The sequence below is a fragment of the Prionailurus bengalensis genome, chromosome B3 (assembly GCF_016509475.1).
Source record: "Prionailurus bengalensis isolate Pbe53 chromosome B3, Fcat_Pben_1.1_paternal_pri, whole genome shotgun sequence".
NCBI classification, from domain to species: domain Eukaryota; kingdom Metazoa; phylum Chordata; class Mammalia; order Carnivora; family Felidae; genus Prionailurus; species Prionailurus bengalensis.
Genome location: NC_057355.1, coordinates 46,822,980 through 46,840,543, shown reverse-complemented (window position 1 = coordinate 46,840,543; position 17,564 = coordinate 46,822,980). Strand labels below are relative to the sequence as shown.

Genomic DNA, 17,564 nt, shown 5'->3' with positions numbered 1-17,564 from the left:
ATCTAAAGGTTTTCCAGACTTCTACAGTTCACAAGGCTCTCCCCCCATCCCTAAACTCCACTATAACTTTACAGTCTTTTCTGGAATTCTTTGGATTCTTTCAATGTTGTAGATTAAATTTATCCAGCAAAATTTCTAGTGCCTTAATGAGCCACATCTTCCCCCACAGGTCAAGCACAACGCTTTGCACATGGTATATGGCTCACTACTTTTAGTAGACTGATTATGGACTAAGCATTTACTCACAAAAGGATGCATTTAAGAGTGGCAGAGGGGAACAGACATGGAAGATGTCTCCTCTTGTGAATCACAGGATTTTAAAAACATGGAACCAGCTGCTTTCAAAAGGAGGGAAAAATTTTTTTTGGATGGGGGGAGGGGGTGCATCAGCTTAGAACAACCCTGGCTATCATTTACCCTTGGAATGCTGCTCAAAAAAATCCATTTATAAGGGCACCTGGGTGGTTTAGTCGGTTGAGTGTCCGACTTCAGATCAGGTCACCATCTCAGAGCTCGTGAGTTCGAGCTCCACATCAGGCTCACTGCTGTCAACACAGAGCCTGCTTTGGGGATCCTCTGTCCCCTTCCCACTCTGTCCCTCCCCTGCTCACTCTCTCAAAAATAAATAAATCTTAAGAAAATCCATTTATATATGAAGGCTGCAAATAAAATCCCCTTGAGTGTAGGTTTTCTTTGTTACAGTCCCATTTTTCAGGTCCTTTGCTTTTCAGGAGGACTCTTCCCCACTCTGATCTGATCCCTGAAGACTGTCTGTACCTGGCCTGCCTGCTTCCTTGGCTGGATATCATGGGAGCCACTTGAAACCTACGTTCAAACCTCACATCTGCCACTTACTGGCTGGGCGACCTGGACAAGCTGCTTAACTACTGTAAGCCTCAGTTCCCCGTCCAAACCATGTGGATGTGAGGGGTTAAGTGTATCACTTCCATTTCATCATCGTGAAAGTCGAATGAGACAATGTTAGGAAAGAAGCTAACATAAAACCAAATACAGAGCAGGCATTTAATTAATGATATCTACCACGGCATACTTGCTGTTTAGGATGTATCTTTCCCTGCTCTTTTCCCTCCTACAGCAGCATCGTTCAGAGCAGGGTCTCCAGATCACCTGCATACTTGTAACCGGTCTTCCTCCTCTAGTCTTTGCCAGAATATCCTCTATATGCCAGAAATTTTGGCCTGAAGTCCTTTGATATCTCCTCAGCTCCCATAGAACACTTAAGCCCTCTGTGACTGGGTTCCAGCCACCCTTCCCACTTGTGTCTTCAGCAAGCCCCTTCTCGTCATCTTATGTCCAAACCTGTGGTCCCAGACTCAGAGAATCTACAGAGGCCAAGCAGGTGACATAAGCCAGTGGACTGGGTATGTGTAAAATGACTGACCACCAATATTCAGCCCCCAGAAGCCAGAGGAGTGGTGGGGAAAGAAACAGATTCCAGAGCTCACAGCTGTAGTGATTTTGCTATGGGGGAATGAAAATAAGCAAGAAATTTGGATTTTATGGAGAGCCTCTTCATTTTTGAATGCCAGTTAAAGATTTTAAAACGTTGTGAGGCAAAACAAAACATTTCTGCAGGCCAGATTTGCCCTTGGGCTGCCAGTTGGTGACCTTTGTTTCAAACACACCAAACTCTGGGACGCTCTGAATTTGCTGTGTCTTCATGCCTGTGTTCCTGCTACTCCCTCTGCATGGGAGGACTGCCCCCCACCCTCCAAAACTGAAATGTTATTTGTTCTGTGAAAAAATTAATGGATTCTTTCCTCAGTACTTGCAAGATGTGTGACACGCTTCTATTAATAAAATAGCCCTTATTATATGAAATAGATGGTGCATTAATTTTTCTCCATTCCCACTTAAGGTAAGGGAGCTGTGTTCTAGTCATCTTTGTAGCATGTAGTACAATGCTTAGCCTATAGAAGTATGTGCTCAACAAAATGTTTGTTTAATGAATGGATGAGGGTAAGAGAAATCAACAATTGTGTGACTACTCCTCTATGCTGGAATCTGCAATCCCTATTTCTCTGCAGGCACCAGCAACTTTGGACACTTACATTTCTCTCCCATTTCCAGACATCTTGAATCCCCCAAAGGGGCTCTGGGCATTTAAGGCATTGTAACAATTGATCCTAAGGGAAGAAAACATAGTACCGTTAGTGCTGAATTCCACTTGCACAGAAATGGTACCACTGGCATAGTATTTCCTTTAAAAGTTTTATTTTTTTTAATTCCTTTTTTTTTTTTTTTTTTACATACGGAACACCTTTAATCTAAAATTTGCTTTGATTTCCCGATCTGGCCAGGAATGGGTGTATATCCATTCTCGGGGGGGGGGGGGGGGGGGAGTTTCCTTGCCTTTGGTATTCCCATCCCCCCAGAGAATGTGCTTACTTCACTCAGGTTCTGGAGATTATGAGGTCCCCACACAGCCACTGGCATGCGTTACGGCTAGAACAATGACGCTGACTCTGATCTTACCAAACAGTCCCCGCCTGCATTGCAGAAGACACCGTGAGGGCCTTGTTGATGTCATTAGTGAAGACAGCTGCCACAAGTCCAAAGTCTGAGTTATTGGCTCTTTCGATCACTTCATCCATTGTCTTAAACCTCAGAATCTCCTGAACGGGGCCAAAGATCTGCAACAAAATCATTTGACCCAACACAGGGCTGCTTTGCCAGCACCTTTACAACTGCTTTCCACACTGCAAAACAAGTTTGCTCTGCTTTCATTATTTAAACTTCATTTCAGCTTAGCAGCACAGAACTGTAAAATAACCTTTGGCAGAATAGGATTGTACATGTGTCTAACCTTAGAGTTTGTTCAGGACCCTGACTCCTCCACCCTCCCTGGCATCACTCGATTCTACTGTTAAAGCTGCCTTCTCCATGATTCTCCAGACACTGCTCCAGATCTCAGAACTGCTGGTCTGGACTGTTGGCTGATGTGCTCCTGGTTCCTCTCTCACACGAACGTGAGGATGCTTGGGTGCCTTCTCCTTCCTGGGGAACAGCTTAGTAACCTACATCTGAAGGAACAGACCTATTGCAAGTGTATTACTAAGGCCAATGATTGGCTATGGTGACTGTCCTCTGGGCTAATAATAACTGCAATCATTTAGCAGGTCACCTGGACTCCATCTAGCTTGCTTGCCTTTTGATTTAACATTTTCTTGAAAGTGAGATTTTTCATAGTGATGTTTATAGCTGTTACTGAATATATATAAAATATAAAGAGCTAAAGCTAGAATATCATGTACTAGAAGTGCTCTGGAAACCATTCCAGAAAGATGTGGCTTTTGTTAGAACCCCACATTGGATACCTCCTCCTTGGCAATCCGCATATCATCGGTGACATTGGAAAACACCGTGGGCTCTATGAAGAATCCCTTTCGGCCCAGTCCTTTGCCTCCACATTCCAGCTTGGCACCCTCTGCCACACCACTCTGGATGAGTTCCAGGATCTTGTTGTACTGTTTCTTGTCAATCTACAAAAGAAATTTCCTAATGACTCCATGTAAAGTAAGTGGGTTCTCAAGAATCACTCATCTGCGATTGTGTTTCAAAGCTCCATGATATCTAGTCGTATCACATGGAACTGCTGTCACTTACCCATTCTTCACCAACAAAACATGTGGTTTTTTTATGGTTCCACCCAGCATGTTGGGAACTTCAGCAAATTACTGCACTGATGACAGTGTGAGAGTGCCAAATCAGAACTATCAGACATAGACCATGTTTTCAGATGATAGAGAACTTGGCTAATTGATTAGTCATTGTTTACAAATGGGGGAAAACTGACCTCTACATCCAAATGAACAGTTCAGCAAGTTGTACTGATACTAAAAAGATGAAAACAATAGGTGAGCTATATGGTGCCACACATCAAATCCTATTGGGAAATATTTTTAATTGGACCTCCTATTACACCCCTAGAGGAAAAGAGCAAGTCCAAAGAATGAGGACTAACTTTCTATTCCATAAAATAAAGTCAACCTTGCTCCCCAAAAGTCGTAAGTATCACTCAATTACCATGGTTAAAAACCTAAATTCACTTGGGTTTAACTGTTCATCAGTCATCTTTCAAACGGTCCCCCAACCTAGGTGATGTTGTTGCTTATCGGGAAGACCCACACGCTAGAGATCTAGATGCAATCTGGTCCAAATAGCCTTTACAAATTCTCGGGCTCTATCTACAGTTTAAAACCAGAATTCTATCTGGAAATATGCCTTCATGATTGTGGAGAACCTGCAGAGCCAAATAGTGTGGACTGCAGGGACTTTTGTGGCCCTCCCCACCCCATCCCACCACATGAAGCATTCAGGGTAAGAGAGAAACATAGAGCAGAGTGGGAAGGAGATAGCCCTCATTTCCTACACATTTACAAGCCACAAGGGACCTCCCCAAAGTAGGTCAGGTTGGTGGAGAGATTCCTCAGCCACTGAAGAAGGATAAGTGGCTTCTGGGAAAAAGAGATGTCCACTCTCCCTGACAAAGGCATTTGTAGAGGGGTCTTGAAGGCCAGTGATTACCACTGGGTCTCAGTTCTCAAGGCCAACATCCATCTTGTCATGCACAGGTCTTTTTTAGGGCTGAGACACTCCAATTTACCCCCAAAGTTCAAAGTATCCTTAAGGCAACCCTAATCCCTTAGTGTTTCAGAGATAAAATTTAGAAAGGAAAAGAGAAGCATGAGAAATAAGAATGCCTCACCAGCTACATTTCTAGCCATGAAGACAAGGTGGAAGAGTAAGGAGGAAGCAGAAAAAAGAAGTTGTTTCTGGGGTCCCACTAGAGTGTCCAGTGTTCGCCAAGGATTAAGAAAGCGGATGTTTATTATTTCTCTACCTGGGGTCCCTGCTCAGTGGTGGGATCAAAGGGACTCCCCACTATGCGCCTCTTGGCCCGCTCCACACTTCTTCTCACAAACTCCTCATAGATGGACTCCTCCACAAAGATGCGAGATCCCGCGGTGCAGCACTGGCCTTGGTTGAAGAACACCCCCTGGTGAGCCTGCTCCACAGCATAGTCCACTGCAAGAGGAAAACAGCCACGTCCTCAGCACTAGTTCTCCTGCGGAGGGGTGTGTCTACAGAGTCACCTCCCATCCCTCTCCCCAGAGCCCTAGGTATAAATGCCACGCTCACCGCAGAGCGTATGGTGAGTAGGCAGCACCGGGCAGAGCACTGGATTGAGAACGCAGCTTAGGTGGAAGTTCTAACTAGACCCTGATGTTACTTGCTATGTGAACGTGGACAACTTCACTTCTTTGAGCCTCTTTCTTCTTCTGTAAAAAGAAGGACTGGACCACGTCATCTAGAACAGGGGTCTCAAACTCCAGGATGCCAAGGGGCTAGGCAGATAATGCAACGGTAGGAATCTGCCAGCTACTGAAACAATCTGATGGAGGCTCAGAAGGAAAGACACTACGTTTGGCTGTTGCTCTGCGCGAATGTAAGCCACTGGCTGCCAGATGGTCAATTTTAAGAAAAAACAGATGTCAGTATTTTTAATGTGCAGTTTTTCTTTTTTCAAGTGCTGTGTGACATTTAGACAGGTAAACATATGTATGCCTGCATCTTGTCTATTGACTGCCAACATGCAACCTTACCCTACAGAACCTTGTAGCTGTATGCTCAATTTGTATTTTGTCGAATTAATAAGCTAGAACAGAAACTGATCTTCTTGAAAGTCACCAAGTTTCCTCTATATTTACATGGGATGGTGTAATGGCATAAAACTTTTTCATGTTGTAGCGTGTCCTTGAAGATAGGACTAGTAAGTATGGTGTGTTAGTTGCTAAATGACTGACTCCCATCAGTCAACCAGTGGTGTGAGTGGAGGGCCTACTCCCCAAGAGAAATTTAGGTGTGAGAGTTCTGATCCCTTGGACAGCCAGCATGAAGCCGATGCTGAACTCTCTGCAGACTCCAAGCTGGGGCTGAGAGTCAGACAAACTGCTTTCTGCTTTCTGATCTCTCCAGTGATGAAAGGGAAAGCAGCTGAGCCTGGCAGGATGGGAAGAAGAAAAAGAAAGAATGAAAGAGACTTTGGAATTGCATTCCCTGGAAAGCTTTTCTAAACAGAAAGGCCACACCTAGGCAGGATGGACTGCATGGCATCATGCCTGGAGACATGGGATTTCCTAGGTTTGCTGCTCCATGCTGCCACAGAGTCCTACCTCCAAGGCGTAATCACCTGATTGAGTTCCATTCATACGGGACTTACCAAAGTAGGTTGTCATTCTGGCTGAAAGTCATGGAAGCAGCAGAGGATGGGGGCACTAAACAGAGAAGGGGTTGGGGGTTTGGGGAAATGTTGGCAGGCCTAGTGAACTAGTATTTTTTTAATGATCTGCAGAGCCACCAGGCACAGTTGAGAAGTTTCAGATTTCTTGCATCTCGGCAGAGAGAGGGTATTTCAGCCGTTTGGAGGCTTAGGCCACTCCCCTTTGCACTGCACAGCCCTGAGCAAGCCTTCATCTCTTCTATCCTGCTCTACAGCATCACAGAGTCAAAGAAGCTCATTAGTGTCCAGAAAACAAACTCTGTTCAGCTGTCAACTGACAAGCGTTCTTTCCCAACATTAGTCTATCTGCTCCTTAGAAGGAAAGATCCACATTCTTCTACTTAAGTGCCCCTTAGTCTCCCAGATCTTCTTCTTAGTGTCCTGTCAAAGTGGAGATACAAAGAGGGCACCGGAAGGCAGTGTGCTGGCACATGTATGAGATCTGTGGGTGACTTACAATCAGCATCGGCAAAAATAATATTGGGGCTTTTCCCTCCAAGTTCCAGAGTTACTCTCTTCAAGTTACTTCTTCCAGCTGCTTCTTGGATAAGCTTTCCAACCTGAAAGGAAAGGAAATGGAGGAAGGTTTTGCACACCTTGCAGCTGAGACAGTCAGTGGCCAAGCCAATTCTGGGCAACAGTAATTGATCCTGCAAGGCAAACTAACCCAGTGGAGGCGGCAGGAATAACTCCTGTGGTCGGGTTGGGCGGACGAGATACAAATCAGCTGGGATGCAGTTTAATGTCTGTGCTGAAGTGAGTTGGAAGACTGCTTTAGTTTCATGATGGAAGGAGCATGGAAAGAGGGTTTAATCTGGAATCTTAATCACTGGTCTCCGAAAAAGCCAACTGGCTCCACATGAAAGACATGATACATGATGAATGTAAAACAAAATCTTCATGTATTTAAAAAAAAATGCCACATATGACTTTAATCACAGGGCTCAAAGAAAATATAGATGTTACACCTTTGCCTCTGCCTAGGTCTAGAGTAGAAGAATTCCCGATGGCTGAAGAACTGTCTATACTGTGCAATACCTATTTACCTAGAAGCCAAGCAAACAATAGGCTGAGTTAGAGATAGCATTTACCATGGTGTAAACTCACACTTCCAATGAAACTGAAAGTGTCAAGATGGAAACAGAAGAACACACTGCCTCAGTGATAGAAATGCTGTCCACTCTTTCAGAGTCTGCCTCAGCTGAACAGTGTTTCCTTGCCCAAGGGAATACCCTCCCGTGGGTGGCCTATCCACCGATGGCAGCAGGGGTGTAGAGGCCCTTGCTCTCAGCTCACCACAGGACAGCTCTGCAGGACCATGGATGCTCCGCCATGCTGCATATGGTTGGCGGACGTTGTCAGGCCTGCACTGCAGTTCAGCTTCCCCTGTGCCCACTCCCCTTCAGCAGTGATCCCTAATACATAACCTGCCTGGCAAACTCCATCTCAGCAGCTGCTTCCGGAGAACCTGACTCATAGGGTGCTACTCTACTATCAGGGTAGAGGTCACATTATGGGAAATACCAAGTCCCCAAATTGCCCATATGGGCAGTTTGCTCTTGTTGGGATCAAAAATGCTACTGAATTCTACTGAAAATAAAATATTTTAAAAGCCTGGAGAAAAGAAATGCTAAATTTGAGTCCCTCCAGCCTCTTGTTGAGATCTTCAAGTAGGACTAACAATTCCTCAGGCAGGGTAGTCATGGTTAAGAGAAAATGTTCTGGAACCTGGAAGTTTTCTACTGATTTTATTGCTTACCAACTGTTTGACCTTGGAAAATTTATTTTACTTCTTGGAGCCTCGGTTTCCTCCTCTGTACCTGGGGCTAAACATAGTATCTACCTCAGAATTCAGTTGTCCTGAGGATTAAGTGAAGATATTTCGTCCTTAAAGCCCTCCTCGTACACAGTGTGCCCACTCATGGTAGCTACGTGAAGGCGGGAGAAGCCAGGCCACTCTCTTTCCATGTTCAGTGCAGAGCAATGGAGGTGATCGTAAGAGGAGCTACTGCTAAGACTTTCCAAAGCAGGGCTCCCCCCTCCCTGCCCCCACTTCCCCCAAACTGCTTATGCTTATCAGTTGCTTCAGGAAAATACTGGGGAAATTCTCGGACTTCCTTCAGTTGCCAGTATTACTCATTCACTGGATTAAATGCTTTTATGTTTTTATCATTACTCTACCTTATGGCAAAAAATTTAGAAAATGTACTTTCACTCCCAGGAAACCTAACCATGGGGGAAAAATAGTGATGTCTCTGGAAGAGCTAGAATTGGTGTTTCTTAGTTTACAGGACAATGCTAGTTTCCAAGAGGTTAAGAAATACTGACATCCGGCCCTAAGATTAATGGGCAGGCATCAGCCCACCAGCCAGATGGTGCCTCTCCTGCCGTGCCAGTTGGTCTGTCTTCTACCTCAAGGCAAACTCCCTAGAAGACAGGCTAATAAAGGCCCTGTTCTCAGGAAAACATGCTTCCTCTTCTTCAGGAAGAAAATGTACGTACACAATGGAAAGGAGAATCTGGCCCTCTGTTCTGGCAAGAGGACAGCGGTCAGGTAAAAACTGTGACTGACACCTGAGATCCCTAGCTTGAGAGGGGAAGCCTTCAGAGGAGGACAGCTGGGACAAGAGCACCATGGGGAGTCCCTGACAGCTGTCCTCTGTGACTGATGATTCTCCTGAGGAATTCTAGGGTTCTTGGCTCTCTCTGCCCTGAGGAATCCATATTGATGATGACTCATCTTTAAGTCCAGGAAGATAAACAGACGAGTGCTTTCTCAAAGAAGGCAATCACTGGAATTCCCGAACTTATTATTAATTATATTAGAAAATGAATGTTTACTGAGCTGATCTCATTTAAGTCGCTCAAAAACCCTACATAGTAGATACTATCTCATTTTAAAGATGACCAAACTTACGAGCTGGAAGTCAATGGATGGTACCATGTTACCCAGCAGGTGGGCTGGCAGAGCCTGTCAGACCCCAGGTAGACTGATGCCAGGGCACGAGCGCGGATCACTCCCTCTATGCGCCTCCCTCTCAACTTTCCGCCTTCCTTTCTGTATTTCCTGAGCACCTAATGTGTGCCACTCACCACCAAAACCTTGTCCCTGAACTCCTAATTGTATCCAGGTGAGTAGGAATATCACCTTTTATAGATACAAATGATGATCACAAACCATCAGTTGCAAAACTTTCATTTTTGGCTTCAGAATGACATTAAAAAACAAGCAAAAGCAAGGGGAAATCATGGGTTTCACACACAGTAAGATGCTGAATAAATGTTTGGGGTTGATAAAGAGAGTGCGGGCCCAGCTGGCATTGCATTTCTGTTAGCCCTACTCCTGACATTAATCAAAAAGTTCTAGGGGCTGGTATTTTTTGCCACTAGGAATGTTGTCCAGTGATTATTTTCATGGCTACGGTAACTATACAAAAACCTTGCTCAGTCTATGGTCATCAGAGAATACCTAAGAATAATTTTTCCTGTGTCAGTGCTTTGCCAGCCTTTCCTTAGAAACCAAATTTGTGCTAAACATTGTGAGGCAAATCTCAGATGAATAATGCCTTTCCTCTTCATATTTGGAAGAAGGTCAAGTTGCAGCTCAGAGTCAAGAAACAACTGAATGTGTTAGGCCACGGGAGAACCATTCCCATCTGGAGGGGCCTCAGGATAAGACACTGAGGAAATGCAGTTTTCACCGATCCCCTTCATTCAACACACATATTCCTGGTTCTCCAACTTCGTGCCGGGTGCAATGCTGTACCAGGAAGGACCTCACAGCTAAGAGGACTCCCACACAAACCTAGCAGGTGCTCACTAAGTGCAGCTTTACAGTCCACTGGGACAAAAATCTGGGTCAGATTTAATATTAGATAAGAGTGGACAGAATTATGGCTCTGAGGTACTTTGTTATAAGCCAGAGTCAGAGCTCTCCCTCCGGTCTTTATCCACAGATTAGGGCTTTGGAGAACACATTATTACTCATGAATTCTCTCCGCGAGTGGACACAGGTTAAATGACTGCAAATGGGAGGCACTCCTCATTATCATTACCAAGAAGGGGAAAGAAGTGACGGAAAGGAAAACAGATACAAGTCCAAAGCAAGAGATTTTTTTTTTAGCAAGATTTTCTTAATAGGGAAAAGTAATATTTAAAAATCAAGTGTTCAAGTGAGAATTGACTCCATGTCTGCTTATAAAATTTGACAGGACCCGTGCAAACCGGCCAAAAATACTACCTGTACAAAGCCCATACAAGGGTTCCCCAAATTAGAATCTACAGAGTTAGACAATGTCAGAAAGAACAAAATACAGACACCACACAAGGGCCTGGGAGAGGCAGTGAGTAGTACTCCTTGGGAGTATGTGTGACCCCGGTCACGGTGAACCCCCGTATGCAGGATCAGAAGGCAGAAGTGCACGGAGAGGTAAATGGGGCCGCAAGACACACAGGTCTTGTGAGTGGTTAAAAGTCAAGTCAGTAGGGATAGATTTATAAAACCAAGTCCTATTCTGATCAAATAGGCAACATCTCCCACCCCATCACTGACAAGCTGGCTAACTGCAACCATATTCAGGTTTATGGATTACCCACAGGTGTCAAGAGACCCAGGTACTACACACTGGCGTGGTGCCCAACTCCTCCTTCAATTTGGGAGTGACACTTTGGCTCCTGAAACCTCAGTTTCTTCATGTGCAGAATGAAGGCACAAGCCAAGTAGTTCCTCTATTCTTAGTACTCGAGTTGGCTGGAAGCGTTTTAAAAGACACATAGGGCTCCCGGAGCCCCTGCCTGTATTTAGAATCTGTCCACCGTTCTTCTGCATTTTTCTTGCTTATGGAGCAGAAGTAGCTTTTCATCAAAGCATGCAGCTGCACAGAATGATAGAAAAACCTGATTTCTTTTTTTAAGTTTCCTGGACAGAGGTCATTATGAAAGAGTAAGTGATAGTGTTCCAGCCACGTGGTTTCTTAACTTTGCATTCCCTGTAGTCAGCTGTATCTGTGTACCCCAAACAGGCAAGAGCGGGAAGTGGGGGCTCCCCCACACATATTGGAACTGGGCTCATTCTCAGCAGGAATGTTGGCACAGATCGACTCTGACTCCCATCCATGTTTTGAAAGGCTTCAGGATTGATATGAGGAGTATCCCTGGAAGAGCCACAATGTACCAGAACACATTCACGGCAATGTGGCAGGGTAGGGAAATGCAATTTGGTGCTTTGCAAGGGAAAGGATTCCTCATACAGGACAAAAAAGAACACAAAAGGCCTTTCCATGCCCTCTTTATTTAATGCTGCTACTCCCTGAACAGTGTTCCTGAAGCTGAGTAAACTTTTTATTAATTAGTGAATTACATCTATTAATAAGGGTGGATTCTTTCTCAGAGACATGCCTCCTTAAAAAAAAAAAACAAAACAAAAATCTCTAGTACAGAGTTCAGTAAGCTGGTTGAAGGATGCCTGCTTTTTGGAATATATCTTCATTTCTTAAACCTCTAACAGATTGACTCTATGGCTTTTTCCCTCCTCCCCTTATTTTTCACTGTTGTGTTTACTGGCTAACTATGATGGAGACAGGAATGACAAAAATATATGTCATTGGCTATTTCTTGCCTTTCTGAAATACCTAGAAAGAACAGGCCAAATCAGTCTGTTCGGATTTCTACCTGAAAGTAAAAAGACTAAAACAGTTAAGCAGTTCCTTTAATTTCAGTGATAACAGCAATTTCAAAACTGTCAAATTCCAATTATGAAAACCAACATGGCCGCTAACAACCAGTCCCATCGCACCTGTCCCTCCAGTCACATGAAACCATATGCCCTTCCTGGAACATGCCTCTCTGTGTTTGTCCAGACGGTTTCATCTGCTTAAAATGCCTTTCCTCCCCTTGCTTACTTGATAAAATCATTTTTCCTGACTTATTTCTGCCACTTCCTCTGTGAAGCTAGCTTTCCAGACCCACCCTCCCCACAGGTCTGGTCTCTGATCCAACAAAACTCTCACACTGTTCTTAATAGTTGTCTTCTAGCCTGAATTCGTGAACAGAGAGACTTTACCTTCCTACCTACCTACCGGACATACATATGGAAGATTTTCCTCATTTGTTGGGTCACTGCACCAGAATATGACACCTGTTCTAGGAGGTCTCTTGGAATCAGAGACCATGTTAGAGAAACAAGTGAGAGAATACAAGATGCTTGTGTCCAAGGTAGTCGTACTTTGCCATAACTAGCAGAATAATCTTGGGCTTCCCTTTCACTTATTTTTGGCTTAAATTTCCTCATTTTTAATGAAGGGAATGACTTCATCTAACATTGGCTGTACCGCTCCTGGAGCACTTAAACACTTTTTCTATGTCTGGGCTCTACCTCAAGAGATTCTGATTATTTTACTCTGGATTATTTGTAAAAGTTCCCAAGAACATTCTAATTTGCTGCTAGGGTTAAGAACTATGAGATGAAAGAACCTTTAAGGGCACTGCTCCCATACTTGTCTCTAACCTTGCATCATTGGTTCTATTTTGCAATTGTTCAACATTACTGTTTATTGAACACATACTCTGTACTGCTTGTTCTCACAAACATTACTTTACTTAATCTTCATCCATTTCTGTGAGGCAAAATTACCCCCCCCCCCATTTTATAGCCGGGAAAAAAAAATGTGACTCAGAGAGGTCAAGAAATGACTTGCTGACAGGCATCCACTGAGAGGCGGAGCCAGGACTGGACTCAGAGTGTCCGTACCAAGCCTAGGGTTCTTTCTGCTCCACTACGGCTTCCCTCTGTGGTTCTTACTTCTCTTCTCCGATGCTCTCCTGGGGATTAGGTCCCCTTTGCTCAGAGTAGAATTCTGACAGCTAAACACTCTATCCACAGCTAACAGATATTCCAGATCAACTGTCTGGGATACTTAGCCATCCTTATGTTAACTACACAGGACTCTCCCTTTGTATTTCAGATAACTAAAAAAGTCAAGATTCTGGTTGTTTTGGTTTGCTTTGATAGGAAGAATCGTGGAGTACTCAAGTCAATGGTACTACATTTCCCACTAACCAGGTGAACTGAATGAAGGGATGGGCATCATAGGACCTGCTCATTATCACCCAGAGCTCCAAGGAGAGAAACCCCTTGCAGAGTAAATAATCTCGGCGAGCAGGCAGAGGCCACAGCATACTTTTTCTTATTCTTTAGTACTCAAGTTTTGATTTAAGAATTAAGGAAAGGAAAAGAAGATACTTTAAAGCCTGTACATCCAGGTACTTTTTGACACATTCAACTGGTATTTTTGATTCAAATGCTGGATGGTTTACTAGTGGACCCCTACAATCTTAGAAAGAAGCTCATGAGCTTTTTTTAAAAAAATAGATTAGGGGCGCCTGGGTGGCACAGTCGGTTAAGCGTCCGACTTCAGCCAGGTCATGATCTCGCGGTCCGGGAGTTCGAGCCCCACGTCAGGCTCTGGGCTGATGGCTCAGAGCCTGGAGCCTGTTTCCGATTCTGTGTCTCCCTCTCTCTCTGCCCCTCCCCCGTTCATGCTCTGTCTCTCTCTGTCCCAAAAATAAATAAACGTTGAAAAAATAGACAAAACGATAGCAGGGCAACTCCCCCACCTACAAAGAGGGGCGAGGCTACAAGTGGAAAGAGCTGACCCAATTCATTACTCAAGCCGCAGCGAGGGTGTCTACACCATGCATTATGACATTCATCTCACTTAGGAAGTGAAGGAGAACCCCGGCTGCGTAAATTAGAATCAGTGATAATACAGCTGTTAGCCACAAACATTTGTTTGGCACGAATCAATCTGGACTCTCCTGTAGTTTGCTTTGATGGTCTCTCTACTATCTTGTTGACTAATGATGAAATCATGGTTTGTTAATCTAACTGAACAAAGAAAACACCACACCAAGCAAAGTGCAAACTGCTTTCCTGTACTTTATTGAGGTTGTTTATTGACTCTGTGTTTATAAGAGCCCTTTTATATTCACTTATTAAATATTTACATGCATTGCTTATGTATTTAGCTGCATAAGGAGAAATTAATCCTATCTTCCATCTGAGTAACTCTGTTTGTTTTTCAAAGGCCTTTTGCTGAAGTAAAATGGCAAGCAGCCACCTCAAATAAGCTTCTTGTTACTGTTGCAGACATTCTGTGATGTACCAGTAAGTCACTTCTCCCTAGGGTAATCATACCAGGGGCCATGTTCAAATTCATATTTAAGTGACATGTTCCCTCTGGAACAATCTATATAATTTCCCAAGGAGCCTACGAAGTTAAAAGAGAATAGACGGATAAAGAAGTAAAAACTGATGAAAGCAAGCTGAAAATGATTTGGGGAATTATGTGATCACTTGATTTGCCTGTAAAAATTCTCTACCCACCACCATTAATATGGGGAATTATAAGTTGGCTTTCATATTCTAGACAAATGCTTCTCTCTCAGGTCTTCTATTATCTATCTGTCAAAGATACTACTCCAGAAAAGAAACTAGGAGATACTCCAGAGGCCATAGCGGTAGTTCCCCTCTAAGTGAATGCAAACGCCTTTCTAGAGAGAGAAATATCAAATATAGATTTTGTCAGAAAAACTTAGTGAAATGTGCTTTATGCACACTGCAATAGGCTACCTCATGTTGTGAGTATTCCTAAGAACAGAACACTTCACATGGCCACCTTCCACCTCATTCTCTTTCCCAAACTTTTCTTTTTCTGTCTGTCTGTGTGTGTGTCTCTCTCTCAGGTCCCTCCACTGAATATCGGCATCTTTGAAGATTACGTATTTAGTTTTTAATGCTCTTCCTGTTAAGATGGAGAATCTCCTATGTTATATTATATAAAGCTACAGTGACCAAAAATACTGTGGTATTGGTGAAGGGACAGACACACAGATCAGTGGAACAGAACAGAGTCTAGAAAGAGCCCCATACAAATATGCACAACTGCAGCCTGAGAAAGGCACAAAGTCATTTTAGTAGAAACAAAGACCATCTTTTCAAGAAACGGTACTGGAACTAGTATTATCTACAAAGAAGTTAGTTCCTCACTTTATAACATGCACGAAAATTAAATAAAAATACATCATAAACCTAAGTGTTAAACACAAAACTATAAAATTTCTAGAAGGAAACATAAAAGAAAATCTGTCATCTTAAGTTAGGCAAAAGTTGCTTAGGCATGACACCAAAAGCCTGATCCAGAAAATAAAAAAATAATGAATCAATAAACTGGATGCCATTAAAATTAAGAACTTCTGCTCTGCAAAAGGCACTGCTGAGAGAATTAAAGGATAAACCACAGACTAGGAGAAAATATTTGCAGAGCACAATGGACTTGCATCCAGAATACACAAAGAATTTTTAAAATTCAACAATGAAACAAACAACAAAACAGTAAAAAAAAAAAGTGGGCAAAGATTAAAACACACTTCAACAAAGAAGACACACAGATGACCAACACACACATCAAAGAGATGCTCACCATCACTCATCACCAAGGAAATGCAAATCAAAACCACAACGAGATATTACCTCACCTCTATTAGGATGGCTACTATAAAAAATACTGGAAATAACAAGTGATGGCAAGGATGTGGAGAAAAAGAGAACCCTTCCGGAATTTACTTGTGGGGAATATAAGTTGCATATATTCCCATATATTACTGGTGGGAATATAAATCGCTGCAACCATTATGAAAAATAGTACGGAGGTTCCTGAAAATCTTAAAGATAGAAATACCATATGATCCAACAACAATCCCACTTCTGGGTATCCTTCTGAAGAAAACAAAAACACAAACTAGAAAAGGGATCTGCACCTCCATGTTCACTGCAACATCATTTACAATAGCCAAGATATGGAAACAACCTGAGTCCACCAATGGATGATTAAAGAAACTGGTATATATTAACACTGGAATATATATTCAGCCATAAAAAGGACTAAAATCTTGCCATCTGTGACAACATGGATGAACCTCAATGACATTGTTAAGTGAGATAAATCAGACAGAGAAAGACAAATACTGTAGGAACTCTCTTATATATGCAATCTAAAATACACATATTATATATTTATATGTATGTGTGTGTGTGTGTGTGTGTGTGTGTGTGTGTGGACTCTTCCAGGACCATAACTGTCAGTATGTATGCACTCAGTGTTTTTTTTAGCTACTGTGCTTTAGAAACTAACATTACAGTGAGGAGGGCCAGAATCCAAAAATTTTAACGTTTATTTATTTTTGGGACAGAGAGAGACAGAACATGAACGGGGGAGGGGCAGAGAGAGAGGGAGACACAGAATTGGAAACAGGCTCCAGGCTCTTAGCCATCAGCCCAGAGCCCAACGCGGGGCTCGAACTCACGGACCGCAAGATCGTGACCTGGCTGAAGTCGGATGCTTAACCGACTGTGCCACCCAGGCGCCCCCAGAATCCAAAAATTTTAAATGTGCAACGGAAACACCACATAAAACCAACTAACTCTACATACAAGCACACATATACACAAGTGATGTGATCCTGAGAATGAGAAAAGCTCCCCAACAGATGCACCAAGATCACCTATAAAATCTGAGTGAATTCAATTTCAATTGTGCCACATGGTATGTTATGTCGATCTACCTCATGATAAGGTATGGGCTGATAATTACCTAATTTCAAATACTGTTAAGGATAATTAATATATACAATGTCTGATTTCATCCCCAGCCCAGAAGAATCATTTATTAGCCAGCAACAGGGTAACTGTATAACAGGATCTTACACAGATATTATCTAGTTTAATGCTCATAACTGCTTGGCAAAGTAGGTGTCACTCCCTCCTTTTTCTAGAAAACAGACTCAGAAAGCTAATGAATAATCAGGTAGAACTGGAATTAATTAAATATCTGTGAAATAAATTTGTAGCAAATTTTTCAAATGGGCTTCTATAATTTTAAAAACCTTTAAATAAATGTGGTGCGTAGTCAAAAGTTCCCAAGATATACATATATTAAAAAAAAACCCACTATGTTGAGATAACACTATTACACTTATTAGGATGGCTAAAAATAAAAATACTGACCGTACCAAATGCTGGAGAAGAGGTAGGGGAGCTGAAAATCTTAGACATTGCTGGGAGGAATGTAAGGTGGTACCACCACTTTGGAAAATAGTTAACAATTTCTTAACCTACCATACAATCCAGCTATTCCATTCCTAGGTATTTATCCAAGAGTTAAGGAACACATAAGATGCACAAAGAGTTGTACATGAAATGTTC

General features: G+C 42.9%; 1 protein-coding gene across 6 annotated transcripts in view; it reads right to left on the bottom strand.

The window, feature by feature from the left end:
- Positions 1-17,564, bottom strand: part of ALDH1A2 (aldehyde dehydrogenase 1 family member A2) — a 100,494-nt gene that overhangs the window by 6,746 nt on the left and 76,184 nt on the right. For 5 of the 6 annotated variants that reach the window (XR_006293282.1, XM_043555325.1, XM_043555326.1 and 2 more), the window contains 5 exons: positions 6,762-6,864; positions 4,865-5,049; positions 3,339-3,503; positions 2,497-2,654; positions 2,073-2,147 (listed from right to left, as the gene is read on the bottom strand). Coding sequence is in view for 5 of the 6 variants with exons in the window: in XM_043555325.1 (XP_043411260.1) it covers positions 2,073-2,147; positions 2,497-2,654; positions 3,339-3,503; positions 4,865-5,049; positions 6,762-6,864 (686 nt within the window). In the remaining variant the exon portion in view is untranslated. Of the gene's footprint in view, positions 1-1,009; positions 1,179-2,072; positions 2,148-2,496; positions 2,655-3,338; positions 3,504-4,864; positions 5,050-6,761; positions 6,865-17,564 lie in introns of those variants that run through there. The other variant, XM_043555328.1, reaches the window with a different exon arrangement.